The sequence below is a fragment of the Anomaloglossus baeobatrachus genome, chromosome 10 (genome assembly GCF_048569485.1).
Source record: "Anomaloglossus baeobatrachus isolate aAnoBae1 chromosome 10, aAnoBae1.hap1, whole genome shotgun sequence".
NCBI classification, from domain to species: Eukaryota; Metazoa; Chordata; class Amphibia; order Anura; family Aromobatidae; genus Anomaloglossus; species Anomaloglossus baeobatrachus.
Window position 1 is genome coordinate 4577472 of NC_134362.1, and position 18341 is coordinate 4595812.

General features: G+C 54.2%; 1 protein-coding gene across 10 annotated transcripts in view; it reads left to right on the forward strand.

The window, feature by feature from the left end:
* SOX6 (SRY-box transcription factor 6) overlaps positions 1–18341 on the forward strand; it is an 853991-nt gene that overhangs the window by 413156 nt on the left and 422494 nt on the right. For all 10 annotated transcript variants that reach the window (XR_012727417.1, XM_075326979.1, XM_075326980.1 and 7 more), the window contains one exon: positions 4530–4770. Coding sequence is in view for 9 of the 10 variants with exons in the window: in XM_075326979.1 (XP_075183094.1) it covers positions 4530–4770 (241 nt within the window). In the remaining variant the exon portion in view is untranslated. The remainder of the gene's footprint in view (positions 1–4529; positions 4771–18341) is intronic.

Consider the following 18341-nt stretch of genomic DNA (forward strand, 5'->3'; position numbering starts at 1 on the left):
CAGCCGATAACCTCTCCGATAGCCCCGATATCCCCCGTACCCTGAGAAAAGATCTACACATACAACACACCCCCACACATGTATACAGGCGGCCGATAACCTCCCCGATATCCCCCGTACCCTGAGAAAAGATCTGCACATACAACACACCCCCCACACATGTATACAGGCAGCCGATAACCTCTCCGATAGCCCCGATATCCCCCGTACCCTGAGAAAAGATCTACACATACAACACACCCCCACACATGTATACAGGCGGCCGATAACCTCCCCGATATTCCCCGTACCCTGAGAAAAGATCTGCACATACAACACACCCCCCACACATGTATACAGGCGGCCGATAACATCCCCGATATCCCCCGTACCCTGAGAAAAGATCTGCACATACAACACACCCCCCACACATGTATACAGGCAGCCGATAACCTCCCCGATATCCCCGATATCCCCCGTACCCTGAGAAAAGATCTGCACATACGACACACCCCCACACATGTATACAGGCGGCCAATAACATCCCCGATATCCCTTGTACCCTGAGAAAAGAGCTACACATACAATACACCCCCACACATGTATACAGGCGGCCGATAACCTCCCCGATATCCCGCGTAACCTGAGAAAAGATCTACACATACAACACACCCCCACACATGTATACAGGCGGCCGATAACATCCCCGATATCCCCCGTACCCTGAGAAAAGATCTGCACATACAACACACCCCCCACACATGTATACAGGCGGCCGATAACCTCCCCGATATGCCGCGTACTCTGAGAAAAGATCTGCACATACAACACACCCCCACACATGTATACAGGCGGCCGATAACCTCCCCGATATCCCCCGTACCCTGAGAAAAGATCTGCACATACAACACCCCCCCCACACATGTATACAGGCGGCCGATAACATCCCCGATATCCCTTGTACCCTGAGAAAAGATCTGCACATACAACACACCCCCACACATGTATACAGGCGGCCGATAACATCCCCGATATCCCCCGTACCCTGAGAAAAGATCTGCACATACAACACACCCCCACACATGTATACAGGCGGCCAATAATCTCCCCGATATCCCGCGTACTCTGAGAAAAGATCTGCACATACAACACACCCCCACACATGTATACAGGCGGCCGATAACCTCCCCAATATCCCCCGTACCCTGAGAAAAGATCTGCACATACAACACCCCCCCACACATGTATACAGGCGGCCGATAACCTCCCCGATATCCCGCGTACCATGAGAAAAGATCTACACATACAATACACCCCCACACATGTATACAGGCGGCCGATAACCTCCCCGATATCCCCCGTACCCTGAGAAAAGATCTGCACATACAACAGACCCCCACACATGTATACAGGCGGCCGATAACCTCCCCAATATCCCGCGTACCCTGAGAAAAGATCTGCACATACAACACACCCCCCACACATGTATACAGGCAGCCGATAACCTCCCCGATATCCCCCGTACCCTGAGAAAAGTTCTACACATACAATACACCCCCACACATGTATACAGGCGGCCGATAACCTCCCCGATATCCCCCGTACCCTGAGAAAAGTTCTACACATACAATACACCCCCACACATGTATACAGGCGGCCGATAACCTCCCCGATATCCCGCGTACCCTGAGAAAAGAGCTACACATACAATACACCCCCACACATGTATACAGGCGGCCGATAACCTCCCCGATATCCCGCGTACCCTGAGAAAAGAGCTACATATACAATACACCCCCACACATGTATACAAGCGTCCGATAACCTCCCCGATATCCCCCGTACCCTGAGAAAAGATCTGCACATACAACACACCCCCACACATCTATACAGGCGGCCGATAACCTCCCCGATATCCCGCGTACCCTGAGAAAAGAGCTACACATACAATACACCCCCACACATGTATACAGGCGGCCGATAACCTCCCCGATATCCCGCGTACCCTGAGAAAAAAGCTACACATACAATACACCCCCACACATGTATACAGGCGGCTGATAACCTCCCCGATATCCCCCGTACCCTGAGAAAAGATCTGCACATACAATACACCCCACACATGTATACAGGCGGCTGATAACCTCCCTGATATCCCGCGTACCCTGAGAAAAGATCTACACATACAATACACCCTCACACATGTATACAGGCGGCCGATAACCTCCCCGATATCCCCCGTACCCTGAGAAAAGATCTACACATACAATACACCCCCACACATGTATATAGGCAAACGATAACCTCCCCGATATCTCCCGTACCCTGAGAAAAGATCTACACATACAATACACTCCCACACATGTATACAGGCAGCTGATAACCTCCCCAATATCCCCCGTACCCTGAGAAAAGATCTGCACATACAACACACCCCCACACATGTATACAGGCGGCCGATAACCTCCCCGATATCCCGCGTACCATGAGAAAAGATCTACACATACAATACACCCCCACACATGTATACAGGCGGCCGATAACCTCCCCGATATCCCCCGTACCCTGAGAAAAGATCTGCACATACAACACACCCCCACACATGTATACAGGCGGCCGATAACCTCCCCAATATCCCGCGTACCCTGAGAAAAGATCTGCACATACAACACAACCCCACACATGTATACAGGCGGCCGATAACCTCCCCGATATCCCGCGTACCCTGAGAAAAGAGCTACACATACAATACACCCCCACACATGTATACAGGCGGCCGATAACCTCCCCGATATCCCGCGTACCCTGAGAAAAGAGCTACATAAACAATACACCCCCACACATGTATACAGGCGGCCGATAACCTCCCCGATATCCCACGTACCCTGAGAAAAGAGCTACATAAACAATACACCCCCACACATGTATACAAGCGTCCGATAACCTCCCCGATATCCCCCGTACCCTGAGAAAAGATCTGCACATACAACACACCCCCACACATCTATACAGGCGGCCGATAACCTCCCCGATATCCCCCGTACCCTGAGAAAAGAGCTACACATACAATACACCCCCACACATGTATACAGGCGGCCGATAACCTCCCCGATATCCCGCGTACCCTGAGAAAAGAGCTACATATACAATACACCCCCACACATGTATACAAGCGTCCGATAACCTCCCCGATATCCCCCGTACCCTGAGAAAAGATCTGCACATACAACACACCCCCACACATCTATACAGGCGGCCGATAACCTCCCCGATATCCCCCGTACCCTGAGAAAAGAGCTACACATACAATACACCCCCACACATGTATACAGGCGGCCGATAACCTCCCCGATATCCCGCGTACCCTGAGAAAAAAGCTACACATACAATACACCCCCACACATGTATACAGGCGGCTGATAACCTCCCCGATATCCCCCGTACCCTGAGAAAAGATCTGCACATACAATACACCCCCACACATGTATACAGGCGGCTGATAACCTCCCTGATATCCCGCGTACCCTGAGAAAAGATCTACACATACAATACACCCCCACACATGTATACAGGCGGCCGATAACATCCCCGATATCCCGCGTACCCTGAGAAAAGATTTACACATACAATACACCCCCACACATGTATACAGGCAGCCGATAACCTCCCCGATATCCCCCGTACCCTGAGAAAAGATCTGCACATACAACACACCCCCACACATGTATACAGGCGGCTGATAACCTCCCCGATATCCGCCGTACCCTGAGAAAAGATCTGCACATACAATACACCCCCACACATGTATACAGGCAGCTGATAACCTCCCCGATATCTCCCGTACCCTGAGAAAAGATCTACACATACAATACACCCCCACACATGTATACAGGCGGCCGATAACATCCCCGATATCCCGCGTACCCTGAGAAAAGATTTACACATACAATACACCCCCACACATGTATACAGGCGGCCGATAACCTCCCTCGTACCCTGAGAAAAGATCTGCACATACAATACACCCCCACACATGTATACAGGCGGCCGATAACCTCCCCGATATCCCGCGTACCCTGAGAAAAGATCTGTACATACAACAATACCTCACATATGTATACAGGTGGAGTGTCAGCAGTAATAGATGAGGGGCTGTATATAAGGGGTGTGGCCTCATGTCTGATTACATCATTATATCAGTGATGTCATCACCAGGGTTGGGGCTGTATATAAGGGGTGTGGCCTTATGTCTGATCACATGTCATTATATATCAGTGATGGCATCACCAGGGGTGTGGCTGTATATAAGGGGAGTGGCCGTATGTCTCAGCACGTCATTATATATCAGTGATGTCATCACCAGGGGTGTGGCTGTATATAAGGGGAGTGGCCGTATGTCTCAGCACGTCATTATATATCAGTGATGTCATCCCTTGGGGGCCAGTCTGACAACCTCTCACACATGTATACAGGCAGGTTGTCAGCAGGTTGTCACTGTTGAGTGCGGTGTGTGGATAGAGTTAATGGTTTGTTACATTGTTGCTTTACAGAAGGATGTCGTCCCAGCCTGCCACCTCTCCATTCACCTGTAAAGCGGATGGAGAGGAGGAGTTAAGCGGAGGAGACCTTTCTTCACGGGAAAAAGAGGACCCGGATGATGAGCACCTGGGCGGCCATCTGCCCCTCCACACCCTGCTACTCAACAAATCTCACCCTGAGGAATTGGCATCACTTGTCACCAACATGCAGGCCGACGCGGACTGGGACATGATGTCCTCCCAGCAAAGAATGGTGAGTGCCACGTGTCAGGCGTAATCAGATGTTGTACGTGGGCTCGGGCGTACGAGGTCAGAGACCGGTCTGCTCAGGGGGATTTGGGTTGTATTGGGTAAAAGGTGATAGATGACAAGTCCTGGGGAATATCACCCAGCTCTCCCATACTCGGAATGGTATATAGACTTTATATCTGCTGCTCGCATGTGTCTGCGCTGCTCGTATGTGTCTGCTGCTCGCATGTGTCTGTGCTGCTCGCATGTGTCTGTGCTACTCGCATGTCTCTGTGCTGCTCGCATGTCTCTGTGCGGCTCGCATGTGTCTGTGCTGCTCGCATGTCTCTGAGCTGCTCGCATGTGTCTGTGCTACTCGCATGTGTCTGTGCTACTCGCATGTCTCTGTGCTGCTCGCATGTCTCTGTGCTGCTCGCATGTGTCTGTGCTGCTCGCATGTGTCTGTGCTGCTCGCATGTCTCTATGCTACTCGCATGTTTCTGTGCTGCTCGCATGTCTCTGTGCTGCTCGCATGTCTCTGTGCTACTTGCATGTCTCTGTGCTGCTCGCATGTCTTTGTGCTGCTCGCATGTGTCTGTGCTGCTCGCATGTTTCTGTGCTACTCGCATGTCTCTGTGCTGCTCGCATATCTCTGTGCTACTCGCATGTCTCTGTGCTGCTCGCATGTCTCTGTGCAGCTCGCATGTGTCTGTGCTGCTCGCATGTGTCTGTGCTGCTCGCATGTGTCTGTGCTGCTCGCATATGTCTGTGCTGCTCGCATGTCTGTGCTGCTCGCATGTCTCTGTGCTGCTCGCATGTCTCTTTGCTGATGTCATGTCTCTGCGCTGCTCGTATGTCTCTGTGCTGCTCGCATGTCTCTGTGCTGCTCGCATGTCTCTGTGCTGCTCGCATGTCTCTGTGCTGCTCGCATGTCTCTGTGCTGCTCGCATGTCTCTGTGCTGCTCTCATGTCTCTGTGCTGCTCGCATGTCTCTTTGCTGATATCATGTCTCTGCGCTGCTCGTATGTCTCTGTGCTGCTCGCATGTCTCTGTGTTGCTCGCACGTCTCTGTGCTGCTCGCATGTCTCTGTGCTGCTCGCATGTCTCTTTGCTGATCTCATATCTCTGTGCTGCTCGCATGTCTCTGTGCTGCTCGCATGTCTCTTTGCTGATCTCATATCTCTGTGCTGCTCGCATGTCTCTGTGCTGCTCGCATGTCTCTGTGCTGCTCGCATGTCTCTGTGCTGCTCGCATGTCTCTGTGCTGATCTCGCATGTCTCTGTGCTGATCTCGCATGTCTCTGTGCTGCTCGTATGTCTCTGTGCTGCTCGTATGTCTCTGTGGTGCTCACATGTCTCTGTGCTGCTCGCATGTCTCTGTGCTGCTCGCATGTCTCTGTGCTGCTCGCATGTCTCTGTGTTGCTCGCATGTCTCTGTGTTGCTCGCATGTCTCTGTGCTGCTCGCATGTCTCTGTGTTGCTCGCATGTCTCTGTGCTGATCTCGCATGTCTCTGTGCTGATCTCGCATGTCTCTGTGCTGATCTCGCATGTCTCTGTGCTGATCTCGCATGTCTCTGTGCTGATCTCGCATGTCTCTGTGCTGCTCGCATGTCTCTGTGCTGCTCACATGTCTCTGTGCTGCTCACATGTCTCTGCGCTAATCTCGTGTCTCTGCACTGTTCTTGTGTGCTGCTTGCATGTCTCTGCACTGATCTTATGTCTCTGTGCTGATGTCGTATCTCTGTGCTGATCTCGTGTCTCTGTGCTGATCTCGTGTCTCTGTGCTGATCTCGTGTCTCTGTGCTGATGTCGTTTCTCTGTGCTGATGTCGTGTCTCTGCGCTGATATCGTGTCTCTGCGCTGATGTCGTGTCTCTGCGCTGATGTCGTGTCTCTGCGCTGATGTCGTGTCTCTGTGCTGATGTCGTGTCTCTGCGCTGATGTCGTGTCTCTGCGCTGATGTCGTGTCTCTGCGCTGATGTCGTGTCTCTGCGCTGATGTCGTGTCTCTGTGCTGATGTCGTGTCTCTGTGCTGATATCGTGTCTCTGCGCTGATGTCGTGTCTCTGCGCTGATGTCGTGTCTCTGCGCTGATGTCGTGTCTCTGTGCTGATGTCGTGTCTCTGCGCTGATCTTGTGTCTCTGCGCTGATCTCGTGTCTCTGTGCTGATGTCGTATCTCTGCGCTGATCTTGTGTCTCTGTGCTGATCTCGTGTCTCTGTGCTGATCTCGTGTCTCTGTGCTGATCTCGTGTCTCTGCGCTGATGTCGTGTCTCTGCGCTGATCTCGTGTCTCTGCGCTGATCTTGTGTCTCTGCGCTGATGTCGTGTCTCTGCGCTGATGTCGTGTATCTGTGCTGATCTCGTGTCTCTGCACTGATCTCGTGTCTCTGTGCTGATCTCGTGTCTCTGCGCTGATCTCGTGTCTCTGCGCTGATCTTGTGTCTCTGCGCTGATGTCGTGTCTCTGCGCTGATGTCGTGTCTCTGTGCTGATCTCGTGTCTCTGTGCTGATCTCGTGTCTCTGTGCTGATCTCGTGTCTCTGTGCTGATCTCGTGTCTCTGTGCTGATCTCGTGTCTCTGTGCTGATCTCGTGTCTCTGCGCTGATCTCGTGTCTCTGCGCTGATCTTGTGTCTCTGCGCTGATCTTGTGTCTCTGCGCTGATGTCGTGTCTCTGTGCTGATGTCGTGTCTCTGTGCTGATCTCGTGTCTCTGCGCTGATGTCGTGTCTCTGCGCTGATCTCGTGTCTCTGTGCTGATCTCGTGTCTCTGTGCTGATGTCGTGTCTCTGCGCTGATCTCGTGTCTCTGTGCTGATCTCGTGTCTCTGTGCTGATCTCGTGTCTCTGCGCTGATGTCGTGTCTCTGTGCTGATCTCGTGTCTCTGTGCTGATGTCGTGTCTCTGCGCTGATCTCGTGTCTCTGCGCTGATCTCGTGTCTCTGTGCTGATCTCGTGTCTCTGCGCTGATCTCGTGTCTCTGCGCTGATCTCGTGTCTCTGCGCTGATCTTGTGTCTCTGCGCTGATGTCGTGTCTCTGTGCTGATCTCGTGTGTCTGCGCTGATCTCGTGTCTCTGCGCTGATCTCGTGTCTCTGCGCTGATCTCGTGTCTCTGTGCTGATCTCGTGTCTCTGTGCTGATCTCGTGTCTCTGTGCTGATCTCGTGTCTCTGTGCTGATCTCGTGTCTCTGTGCTGATCTCGTGTCTCTGTGCTGATCTCGTGTCTCTGTGCTGATCTCGTGTCTCTGTGCTGATCTCGTGTCTCTGCACTGCTTGCATCTCTCTTTGCTGCTTGCATGCCTCTATACTGTTCATGTATCTGTGCTGCTCGCATCCTTCTTTGCATGACTCTGCTGACCACATGCCACTGCGCTGCATGCATGCCCTCTTTGCTGCTTGTATTCCTCTACTGACTGCATTCTGCTGCGCTGCCTGCATCTGTGCTGCTCGCATACGTCTTTGCCGCTTGCATGCCTCTTCTGACCGCATGACATTGTGCTGCCTGCATGCCTCTGTGCTGCTCGCATTCTTCTGTGCTGCTTGCATGCCTCTACTGACCGCATGCCGCTGCGCTTCCTGGATGCCTTTGAGCTGCTCGAATATCTTTTTGCTGCTTGCATGCCTCTACTGACCGCATGCCACTGCGCTGCCTGCATGCCTCTATGCTGATCGCATCCCTCTTTGCTGCTTGTATTCCTCTACTGACTGCATGCCGCTGCGCTGCCTGCATCTGTGCTGCTCGCATCTGTCTTTGCTGCTTGCATGCTTCTACTGACCGCATGTCGCTGCGCTGCCTGCATGCCTATATGCTGCTTGCATCCCTCTTTGCGGCTTGCATGCCTCTTCTGACCACATGCCACTGCGCTGTATGCATGCCTATATGCTGCTTGAACCCCTCTTTGCTTGCATGCCTCTACTGACCACATGCCTCTGTGCTGCCTGCATCTCTCTTTGCTGCTTGTATGCCTCTATGCTGTCTGCATGCCTTTGTGCTGCTCGGTTTTTTTCTTTGCATGCCTCTACTGACCGCATGCCACTGTGCTGCCTGCATGCTTTTGTGCTGCTCGCATCCCTCTTTGCATTCCTCTACTGTCTCCATGCCGCTTCACTGCCTGCCTCTGTGCTGCCTGCATGCCTCTTTATATGCCTTTACTGACCGCATGCCGCTGCGCTGCCTGCTTTTGTGCTGCTCGCATGCCTCTTTACATACCTCTACTGACCGCATGCCGCTGTACTGCCTGCATGCCTCTGTGCTGCCTGCATGTCTCTGTGTTGCCTGCATGTCTCTGTGCTGCTCGCATCCTTCTTTACATGCCTCTACTGACCGCATGCCGCAGTGCTGCCTGCATGCTTTTGTGCTGCTCGCATTCCTCTTTACATGCCTCTATTGACTGCATGCTGCTGCGCTGCTTGCAATGCTTTGCGCTGCTCACACCCCTTTGTGCTGTATTCATTTTTCCGTGCGGCTTACATGCCTGTGCACTGCTTGCATCTTTTCCTGCATGCCTCTGTGCTGCTTGCCTCTACGCTGCCTGCATGCCAGCGTGCTGACTAAATACCTTTGTACTGTTTACATGTCTGTGTGTTGACGGCGTGCCTCTGCGCTGCCTGCATCCCTCTGTGGTGACCACATGCCTCTGTGTTGCCTGCTTGCCTTTGCTTTGCCTGAATCCGCGCTTTCTGCATGCCTCTGGGCTGCGTTCATCCATCTGCGCTGCCTGCATCCCTCTGTGCTGCTTTCATCCCTCTCTGCTGACCGCATACCTTAGCGTTGCTTGCATGCCTCTGCACTGCTTGCATCCCTCTGTGCTGCATGCATGCCTTTGTGCTGCTTCCATCCCTATGTGCTGACCGCATGCCTCTGCACTGACATCATTGCTCTGCTTGCATCCCTTCTCTCTGCTTGCATCCTTTTGCGGCTTGCATGCTTCTGTGCAACTTGCATGACTCTTCACTGACAGCATGCCTCTGTGCTGCTTGCATCCCTCTGCGCTGCTTGCATGCCTCTGCACTGCCTTCATGCCTCTGTGCTGCCTGCATCTCTCTGTGCTGGTTGCATTCCTCCGCACTGCCTGCATCATCTGTGCTGCCTGCATGCCTCTGTGCAGACCACATGCCTCTGCACTGCCTGCATTCCTCTGTGCTGCTTACATTCTTCTGCGCTGCCTGCATGCCTCTCTGCTGCTTGCATCCCTTTATGCTGACCACATGCCTCTGTGCTGCTCATATTCCTTTGCGCTGCCTGTATGCTTCTGTGCTGCTTGCAACCCTTTGTGTTGCCTGCATGCCTCTTTGCTGCTCGTATTCCTCTGTGCTGCCTGCATGCTACTGTGCTGCTCGTATGCCTCTGTGTTGCGTGCATCACTGCGCTGCATGCATTCATCTGCGCTGCGTGCATTCCTCTGTGCTGACCGCATGACTGCGCTGCCTGACTCTGCACGGCCTGCATGCCTGTTTGCGCACTGCATCCCTCTGCGCTGTGTGCATGTCTCTGCGCTGTGTGCATGCCTCTTTGCGGATTGCATGCCTCTGCGCTGCGTGCTTCCCTCTTTGCGGACCGCATGCCTCTGTGCTGCCTGCGTGCCTCAGTGCTGCTCACGCCTAGTGCAGCCCCCCAGGGGCCTTTATATCTGGACAGGCCCCAGGACTCTGTGTCTTAGCTCTTCTGAGATCCTGGTATTAGGCTACATGCGCACGCTGCGTTTTTTGCTGCGTTTTTGTTGTCAGAACTTTCTGACATTTGACTTCCCAGAAATGTCTATGAGAAGTCAGATTTGCTGCGCACGTTGCAGGTTATTTGTCAGCGTTTTATTTGTCAAAAGTTTGTGACAAAAAGATGCAGCCTGTCCATTCTTCCTGCGTTTTTGTCAACATTTGTACCAAAAACGCAGCAAAAACGCAGGGTGTGAAAAACGCACCTACATTACAAGCATTTTTGGGACATTTCCAGGCTCTGACAAGGTGCAGTTTTGGCTGCAGTTTGTGAACACAAAAAGATGCAGCGTGCACATGTAGCCTTAACTGCACCCAAAACTGCACCCCAAACTGCACCCAAACTTCACCCCAAACTGTACCCCAACCTGCACCCCAACCTGCACCCCAAACTGCACCCAAACTGCACCCCAAACTGCTCCCCAAACTGCACCCCAAACTGCTCCCCAAACTGCTCCCCAAACTGCACCCAAACTGCACCCCAAACTGCACCCCAAACTGCACCCCAAACTGCACCCCAAACTGCACCCAAACCTGCACCCAACCTGCACCCAACCTGCACCCCAAACTGCACCCCAAACTGCACCCCAAACTGCTCCACAAACTGCCCCCCAAACTGCACCCCAAACTGCACCCCAAAACTGCACTGTGTCACAGAGTCTGGCAATGTCAAAAAAATTCTTGTAAGGATGGTGCGTTTTTGTTGTGTTTTTGTTGCTTTTTTGGTGCATTTTTGTCAATTCTGACTTCATGTATTTGTCAGTATAGAAAGTGTGACAAAACTGCAACAAAAAAGTAAGAAGGATGAACATGCTGCTTGCCCTGTTAGGTCTTCCCTGTCCGCTGCTTGCCCTGTTAGGTCTTCCCTGTCCGCTGCTTGCCCTGTTAGGTCTTCCCTGTCTGCTGCTTGCCATGTTAGGTCTTCCCTGTCTGCTGCTGCTTGCCCTGTTAGGTCTTCCCTGTCCGCTGCTTGCCCTGTTAGGTCTTCCCTGTCCGCTGCTTGCCCTGTTAGGTCTTCCCTGTCCGCTGCTTGCCCTATTAGGTCTTCCCTGTCCGCTGCTTGCCCTGTTAGGTCTTCCCTGTCTGCTGCTGCTTGCCCTGTTAGGTCTTCCCTGTCTTCTGCTGCTTGCCCTGTTAGGTCTTCCCTGTCTGCTGCTTGCCCTGTTAGGTCTTCCCTGTCTGCTGCTGCTTGCCCTGTTAGGTCTTCCCTGTCTGCTGCTGCTTGCTCTGTTAGGTCTTCCCTGTCTGCTGCTGCTTGCCCTGTTAGGTCTTCCCTGTCTGCTTCTGCTTGCTCTGTTAGGTCTTCCCTGTCCGCTGCTTGCCCTGTTAGGTCTTCCCTGTCTGCTGCTTGCCCTGTTAGGTCTTCCCTGTCTGCTGCTGCTGCTTGCCCTGTTAGGTCTTCCCTGTCTGCTGCTGCTTGCCCTGTTAGGTCTTCCCTGTCTGCTGCTGCTTGCCCTGTTAGGTCTTCCCTGTCTGCTGCTGCTGCTGCTTGCCCTGTTAGGTTTCCCTGTCTGCTGCTGCTTGCCCTGTTAGGTCTTCCCTGTCTGCTGCTGCTTGCCCTATTAGGTCTTCCCTGTCTGCTGCTGCTGCTTGCCCTGTTAGGTCTTCCCTGTCTGCTGCTGCTTGCCCTGTTAGGTCTTCCCTGTCTGCTGCTGCTTGCCCTGTTAGGTCTTCCCTGTCTGCTGCTGCTTGCCCTGTTAGGTCTTCCCTGTCTGCTGCTGCTGCTTGCCCTGTTAGGTCTTCCCTGTCTGCTGCTGCTTGCCCTGTTAGGTCTTCCCTGTCTGCTGCTGCTTGCCCTGTTAGGTCTTCCCTGTCTGCTGCTGCTGCTTGCCCTGTTAGGTCTTCCCTGTCTGCTGCTGCTTGCCCTGTTAGGTCTTCCCTGTCTGCTGCTGCTGCTTGCCCTGTTAGGTCTTCCCTGTCTGCTGCTGCTGCTTGCCCTGTTAGGTCTTCCCTGTCTGCTGCTGCTTGCCCTGTTAGGTCTTCCCTGTCTGCTGCTGCTGCTTGCCCTGTTAGGTCTTCCCTGTCTGCTGCTGCTTGCCCTGTTAGGTCTTCCCTGTCTGCTGCTGCTTGCCCTGTTAGGTCTTCCCTGTCTGCTGCTGCTTGCCCTGTTAGGTCTTCCCTGTCTGTTGCTGCTGCTTGCCCTGTTAGGTCTTCCCTGTCTGCTGCTGCTTGCCCTGTTAGGCTATGTGCGCGCGTTGCATTTTTTTCTGCGGAAACGCTGCGTTTTGAACTGCAGCGTAACTGCATGCGTTCAGCTTCCCCAGCAAAGTCTATGAGAAAGCTGAAAAATCAATGCAAGTTTTGGATGCCCAAAATCGCTGCGGAAAAAAAAGCAGCATGTCACTTCTTTTGTGCGTTGTAGCTGCGTTCTCCACCCATTGAAATCAATGATGTGGGTCAGAACGCAACCAAAATGCACTTGGACTGCATTTTTGTTGTGTTCCGCATGCTTTTTTTTACAAACAAAACGCAGGTCTTTTCAGTCTCTGTGATGTCGGTCAATTTCTGTCTGTGGATGTCGGTGAATCTCCCTCTGTCTGTCGGTCGGTCTCTTTCTCTGTCAGTTGGTCGCTCTGTCTGTCTCTCTCTCTCTGTCTGTCGGTCTCTCCTCCTCTCTCATACTCACTGATCCCTGATCACCAGCGTGGCGCTGCACGGCGTTCACACTGCTCCGGCGGCTTTTCCTCTTTTGAAAATGCCGGCCGCTCATTATTCAATCTCGTATTCCCTGCTTTCCCCGCGCACCGGCGCCTATGATTGGTTGCAGTCAGACACACTGCCACGCTGAGTGATAGCTGTCTCACTGCAACCAATCACAGCCGCAGGTGGGCGTGTCTATATCGTGCAGTAAAATAAATAACTAAATAATTAAAAATAAAACGACGTGCGGTCCCCCCAATTTTGATACCAGCCAAGATAAAGCCACACGGCTGAAGGCTGGTATTCTCAGGATGGAGAGCGCCACGTTATGGGGAGCCCCCCAGCCTAACAATATCAGCCAGGAGCCGCCCGTAATTGCCGCATCCACTACATGCGACAGTCCCGGGACTTTACCCGGCTCATCCCGAATTGCCCTGGTGCGGTGGCAATCGAGGTAATAAGGAGTTAATGGCAGTAGTCCATAGCTGCCACTAAGTCCTAGGTTAATCATGACAGGCATCTTCCCGAGATACCTTCCATGATTAACCTGTAAGTGAAAGTAAATAAACACATACACCCGAAAAATCATTTATTTGGAATAAAAGACAAAAAAACACCCTCTTTCACCACTTTATTAAAATCCCCAAATACCCCTCCAGGTCCAGCGTAATCCAGAGGTCCCGTGACACATCCAGCTCTGCTACATGAAGCTGACAGGAGCGGCCGTAGAACACCGCCGCTCCTGTGAACTCCACGCAGCAACTGAAGTGAATCGTGCTGTTAGCAGGGACGTCACTGAGGTAATGCCGGTGTGTGTGCGGCTATGATGAGGGCTGTAGTGTCGGGATGTGTGCGGTGATGTAGGTGGTAATGTCGGGGTGTGTGCGGTGATGTAAGCAGTAATGTCGGGATGTGTGTGGGGATGTCGGCGGTAATGTCGGGATGTGTGCGGGGATGTAGGCGGTAATGTTGGGTTGTGTGCGGGGATGTCGGTGGTAATGTCTGGATGTGTGCGGGAATGTTGGGATGTGTGCGGGGATGTGTGCGGGAATGTCGAGATGTATGCGGGGATGTAAGCAGTAATGTCAGGATGTGTGCGGGAATGTCGGCATGTGTGCGGGGATGTCGGCGGGAATGTCGGGATGTGTGCGGGGATGTTGGGATGTGTGCGGGGATGTTGGTGGTAATGTCGGGATGTGTGCGGGGATGTTGGTGGTAATGTCGGGATGTGTGCGGGGATGTCGGCGGTAATGTTGGGATGTGTGCGGGGATATTGGGATGTGTGCGGGGATGTTGGGATGTGTGCGGGGATGTTGGTGGTAAGGTCGGGATGTGTGCGGGGATGTTGGTGGTAATGTCGGGATGTGTGCGGGGATGTTGGTGGTAATGTTGGGATGTGTGCGGGGATGTTGGGATGTGTGCGGGGATGTTGGGATGTGTGCGGGGATGTTGGTGGTAATGTCGGGATGTGTGCGGGGATGTTGGTGGTAATGTCGGGATGTGTGCGGGGATGTTGGTGGTAATGTCGGGATGTGTGCGGGGATGTCGGCGGTAATGTTGGGATGTGTGCGGGGATGTTGGGATGTGTGCGGGGATGTTGGTGGTAATGTCGGGATGTGTGCGGGGATTTTGGTGGTAATGTCGCGATGTGTGCGGGGATGTCGGTGGTAATGTCGGGATGTGTGCGGGGATGTCGGTGGTAATGTCGGGATGTGTGCGGGGATGTCGGCGGTAATGTCGGGATGTGTGCGGGGATGTCGGCGGGAATGTCGGGATGTGTGCGGGGATGTCGGGATGTGTGCGGGGATGTCGGCGGTAATGTCGGGATGTGTGCGGGGATGTCGGCGGTAATGTCGGGATGTGTGCGGGGATGTCGGCGGTAATGTCGGGATGTGTGCGGGGATGTCGGCGGTAATGTCGGGATGTGTGCGGAGATGTCGGCGGTAATGTCGGGATGTGTGCTGGGATGTCGGCGGTAATGTCTGGATGTGTGCGGGAATGTCGAGATGTATACGGGGATGTAGGCGGTAATGTCAGGATGTGTGTGGGAATGTCGTGATGTGTGCGGTAATGTCGGGATGTGTCCGGGGATGTCGGCAGTAATGTCGGGGTGTGTGCGGGGATGTGTGCGGGGATGTGTGCGATAATGTCGGGGTGTGTGCGGGGATGTCGGCGGTAATGTCGGGATGTGTGCGGGGATGTGTGCGGTAATGTCGGGGTGTGTGCGGGGATGTGTGCGGTAATGTCGGGGTGTGTGCGGGGATGTGTGCGGTAATGTCGGGGTGTGTGCGGGGATGTGTGCGGTAATGTCGGGGTGTGTGCGGGGATGTGTGCAGGAATGTCGGGATGTGTGCGGGGATGTCGGGATGTGTGCAGGGATGTCGGCGGTAATGTCGGGATGTGTGCGGGGATGTCGGCGGTAATGTCGGGATGTGTGCGGGAATGTCGAGATATATGCGGGGATGTCGGCGGTAATGTCGGGATGTGTGCGGGGATGTCGGCGGTAATGTCGGGGTGTGTGCGGGGATGTCGGGTTGTGTGCGGGGATGTCGGCGGTAATGTCGGGTTGTGTGCGGGGATGTCGGCGGTAATGTCGGATGTGTGCGGGGATGTCGGCGGTAATGTCGGGTTGTGTGCGGGGATGTCGGGTTGTGTGCGGGGATGTGTGCGGGAATGTCAGGATGTGTGCGGGGATGTGTGCGGGGATGTGTGCGGGAATGTCAGGATGTGTGCGGGGATGTCGGCGGTAATGTCGGGTTGTGTGCGGGGATGTCGGCGGTAATGTCGGGTTGTGTGCGGGGATGTCGGGTTGTGTGCGGGGATGTCGGCGGTAATGTCGGGTTGTGTGCGGGGATGTCGGCGGTAATGTCGGATGTGTGCGGGGATGTCGGCGGTAATGTCGGGTTGTGTGCGGGGATGTGTGCGGGAATGTCAGGATGTGTGCGGGGATGTCGGCGGTAATGTCGGGTTGTGTGCGGGGATGTTGGGTTGTGTGCGGGGATGTCGGGTTGTGTGCGGGGATGTCGGGTTGTGTGCGGGGATGTCGGCGGTTATGTCGGGTTGTGTGCGGGGAAGTCGGGTTGTGTGCGGGGATGTGTGCGGGAATGTCAGGTTGTGTGCGGGGATGTCGGCGGTAATGTCGGATGTGTGCGGGGATGTCGGCGGTAATGTCGGATGTGTGCGGGGATGTCGGGTTGTGTGCGGGAATGTCAGGTTGTGTGCGGGGATGTCAGCGGTAATGTCGGATGTGTGCGGGGATGTCGGCGGTAATGTCGGATGTGTGCGGGGATGTCGGCAGTAATGTCAGGATGTGTGTGGGGATGTCGGCAGTAATGTCAGGATGTGTGCGGGGATGTCGGCGGTAATGTCGGATGTGTGCGGGGATGTCGGCGGTAATGTCGGATGTGTGCGGGGATGTCGGCGGTAATGTCGGATGTGTGCGGGGATGTCGGCGGTAATGTCGGATGTGTGCGGGGATGTCGGGTTGTGTGCGGGGATGTCGGGTTGTGTGCGGGAATGTCAGGTTGTGTGCGGGGATGTCGGCAGTAATGTCAGGATGTGTGCGGGGATGTCGGCGGTAATGTCGGATGTGTGCGGGGATGTCGGCGGTAATGTCGGATGTGTGCGGGGATGTCGGCGGTAATGTCGGATGTGTGCGGGGATGTCGGCGGTAATGTCGGATGTGTGCGGGGATGTCGGCGGTAATGTCGGATGTGTGCGGGGATGTCGGCGGTAATGTCGGATGTGTGCGGGGATGTCAGCGGTAATGTCGGATGTGTGCGGGGATGTCGGCGGTAATGTCGGATCTGTGCGGGGATGTCGGCGGTAATGTCGGATGTGTGCGGGGATGTCGGCGGTAATGTCGGATGTGTGCGGGGATGTCAGCGGTAATGTCGGATGTGTGCGGGGATGTCGGCGGTAATGTCGGATGTGTGCGGGGATGTCGGCGGTAATGTCGGATCTGTGCGGGGATGTCGGCGGTAATGTCGGATGTGTGCGGGGATGTCGGCAGTAATGTCAGGATGTGTGCGGGGATGTCGGCAGTAATGTCAGGATGTGTGCGGGGATGTCGGCGGTAATGTCGGATGTGTGCGGGGATGTCGGCGGTAATGTCAGAAGTGTGCGGGGATGTCGGCGGTAATGTCGGATGTGTGCGGGGATGTCGGCGGTAATGTCGGATGTGTGCGGGGATGTCAGCGGTAATGTCGGATGTGTGCGGGGATGTCAGCGGTAATGTCGGATGTGTGCGGGGATGTCGGCGGTAATGTCGGATGTGTGCGGGGATGTCGGCGGTAATGTCGGATGTGTGCGGGGATGTCAGCGGTAATGTCGGATGTGTGCGGGGATGTCGGCGGTAATGTCGGATGTGTGCGGGGATGTCGGCGGTAATGTCGGATGTGTGCGGGGATGTCGGCGGTAATGTCGGATGTGTGCGGGGATGTCGGCGGTAATGTCGGATGTGTGCGGGGATGTCGGCGGTAATGTCGGATGTGTGCGGGGATGTCGGCGGTAATGTTGGATGTGTGCGGTGAAGATGATAATCAATACGCCACACACAGACAGAACCGCGGTATGACAATGACGTTGGGTGCAGTTCACCCGAGTTCATTCTCATCGCGCGACTCTGTCTGTGTCGGCTGTCAGGCGGCATGTAGCAGAGATGAATTGCCGGGGGAACGCACTGTCAAAAATGCATCCAAAACGCATGCAAAATGCATGTAAAAAGCATCCAAAATGCATGCGTTGTGGATGCATTTTATTTTATAAACACAGTGTTCAGTCGGCCAGAGGGTGCGTTCTTTTCCGCACTGCAGAGAACGCAACGTGTGCACATAGCACATAGTCTTCCATCTCTGCTGCTGCTTGCCCTGTTAGGTCTTCCCTGTCTGCTACTTGCCCTGTTAGGTCTTCCCTGTCTGCTGCTTGCCCTGTTAGGTCTTCCCTGTCTGCTGCTGCTTGCCCTGTTAGGTCTTCCCTGTCTGCTGCTTGCCCTGTTAGGTCTTCCCTGTCTGCTACTTGCCCTGTTAGGTCTTCCCTGTCTGCTGCTTGCCCTGTTAGGTCTTCCCTGTCTGCTTCTGCTTGCCCTGTTAGGTCTTCCCTGTTTGCTACTGCTTGCCCTGTTAGGTCTTCCCTGTCTGCTACTTGCCCTGTTAGGTCTTCCGTGTCCGCTGCTTGCCCTGTTAGGTCTTCCCTGTCTGCTGCTGCTTGCCCTGTTAGGTCTTCCCTGTCTGCTGCTTGCCCTGTTAG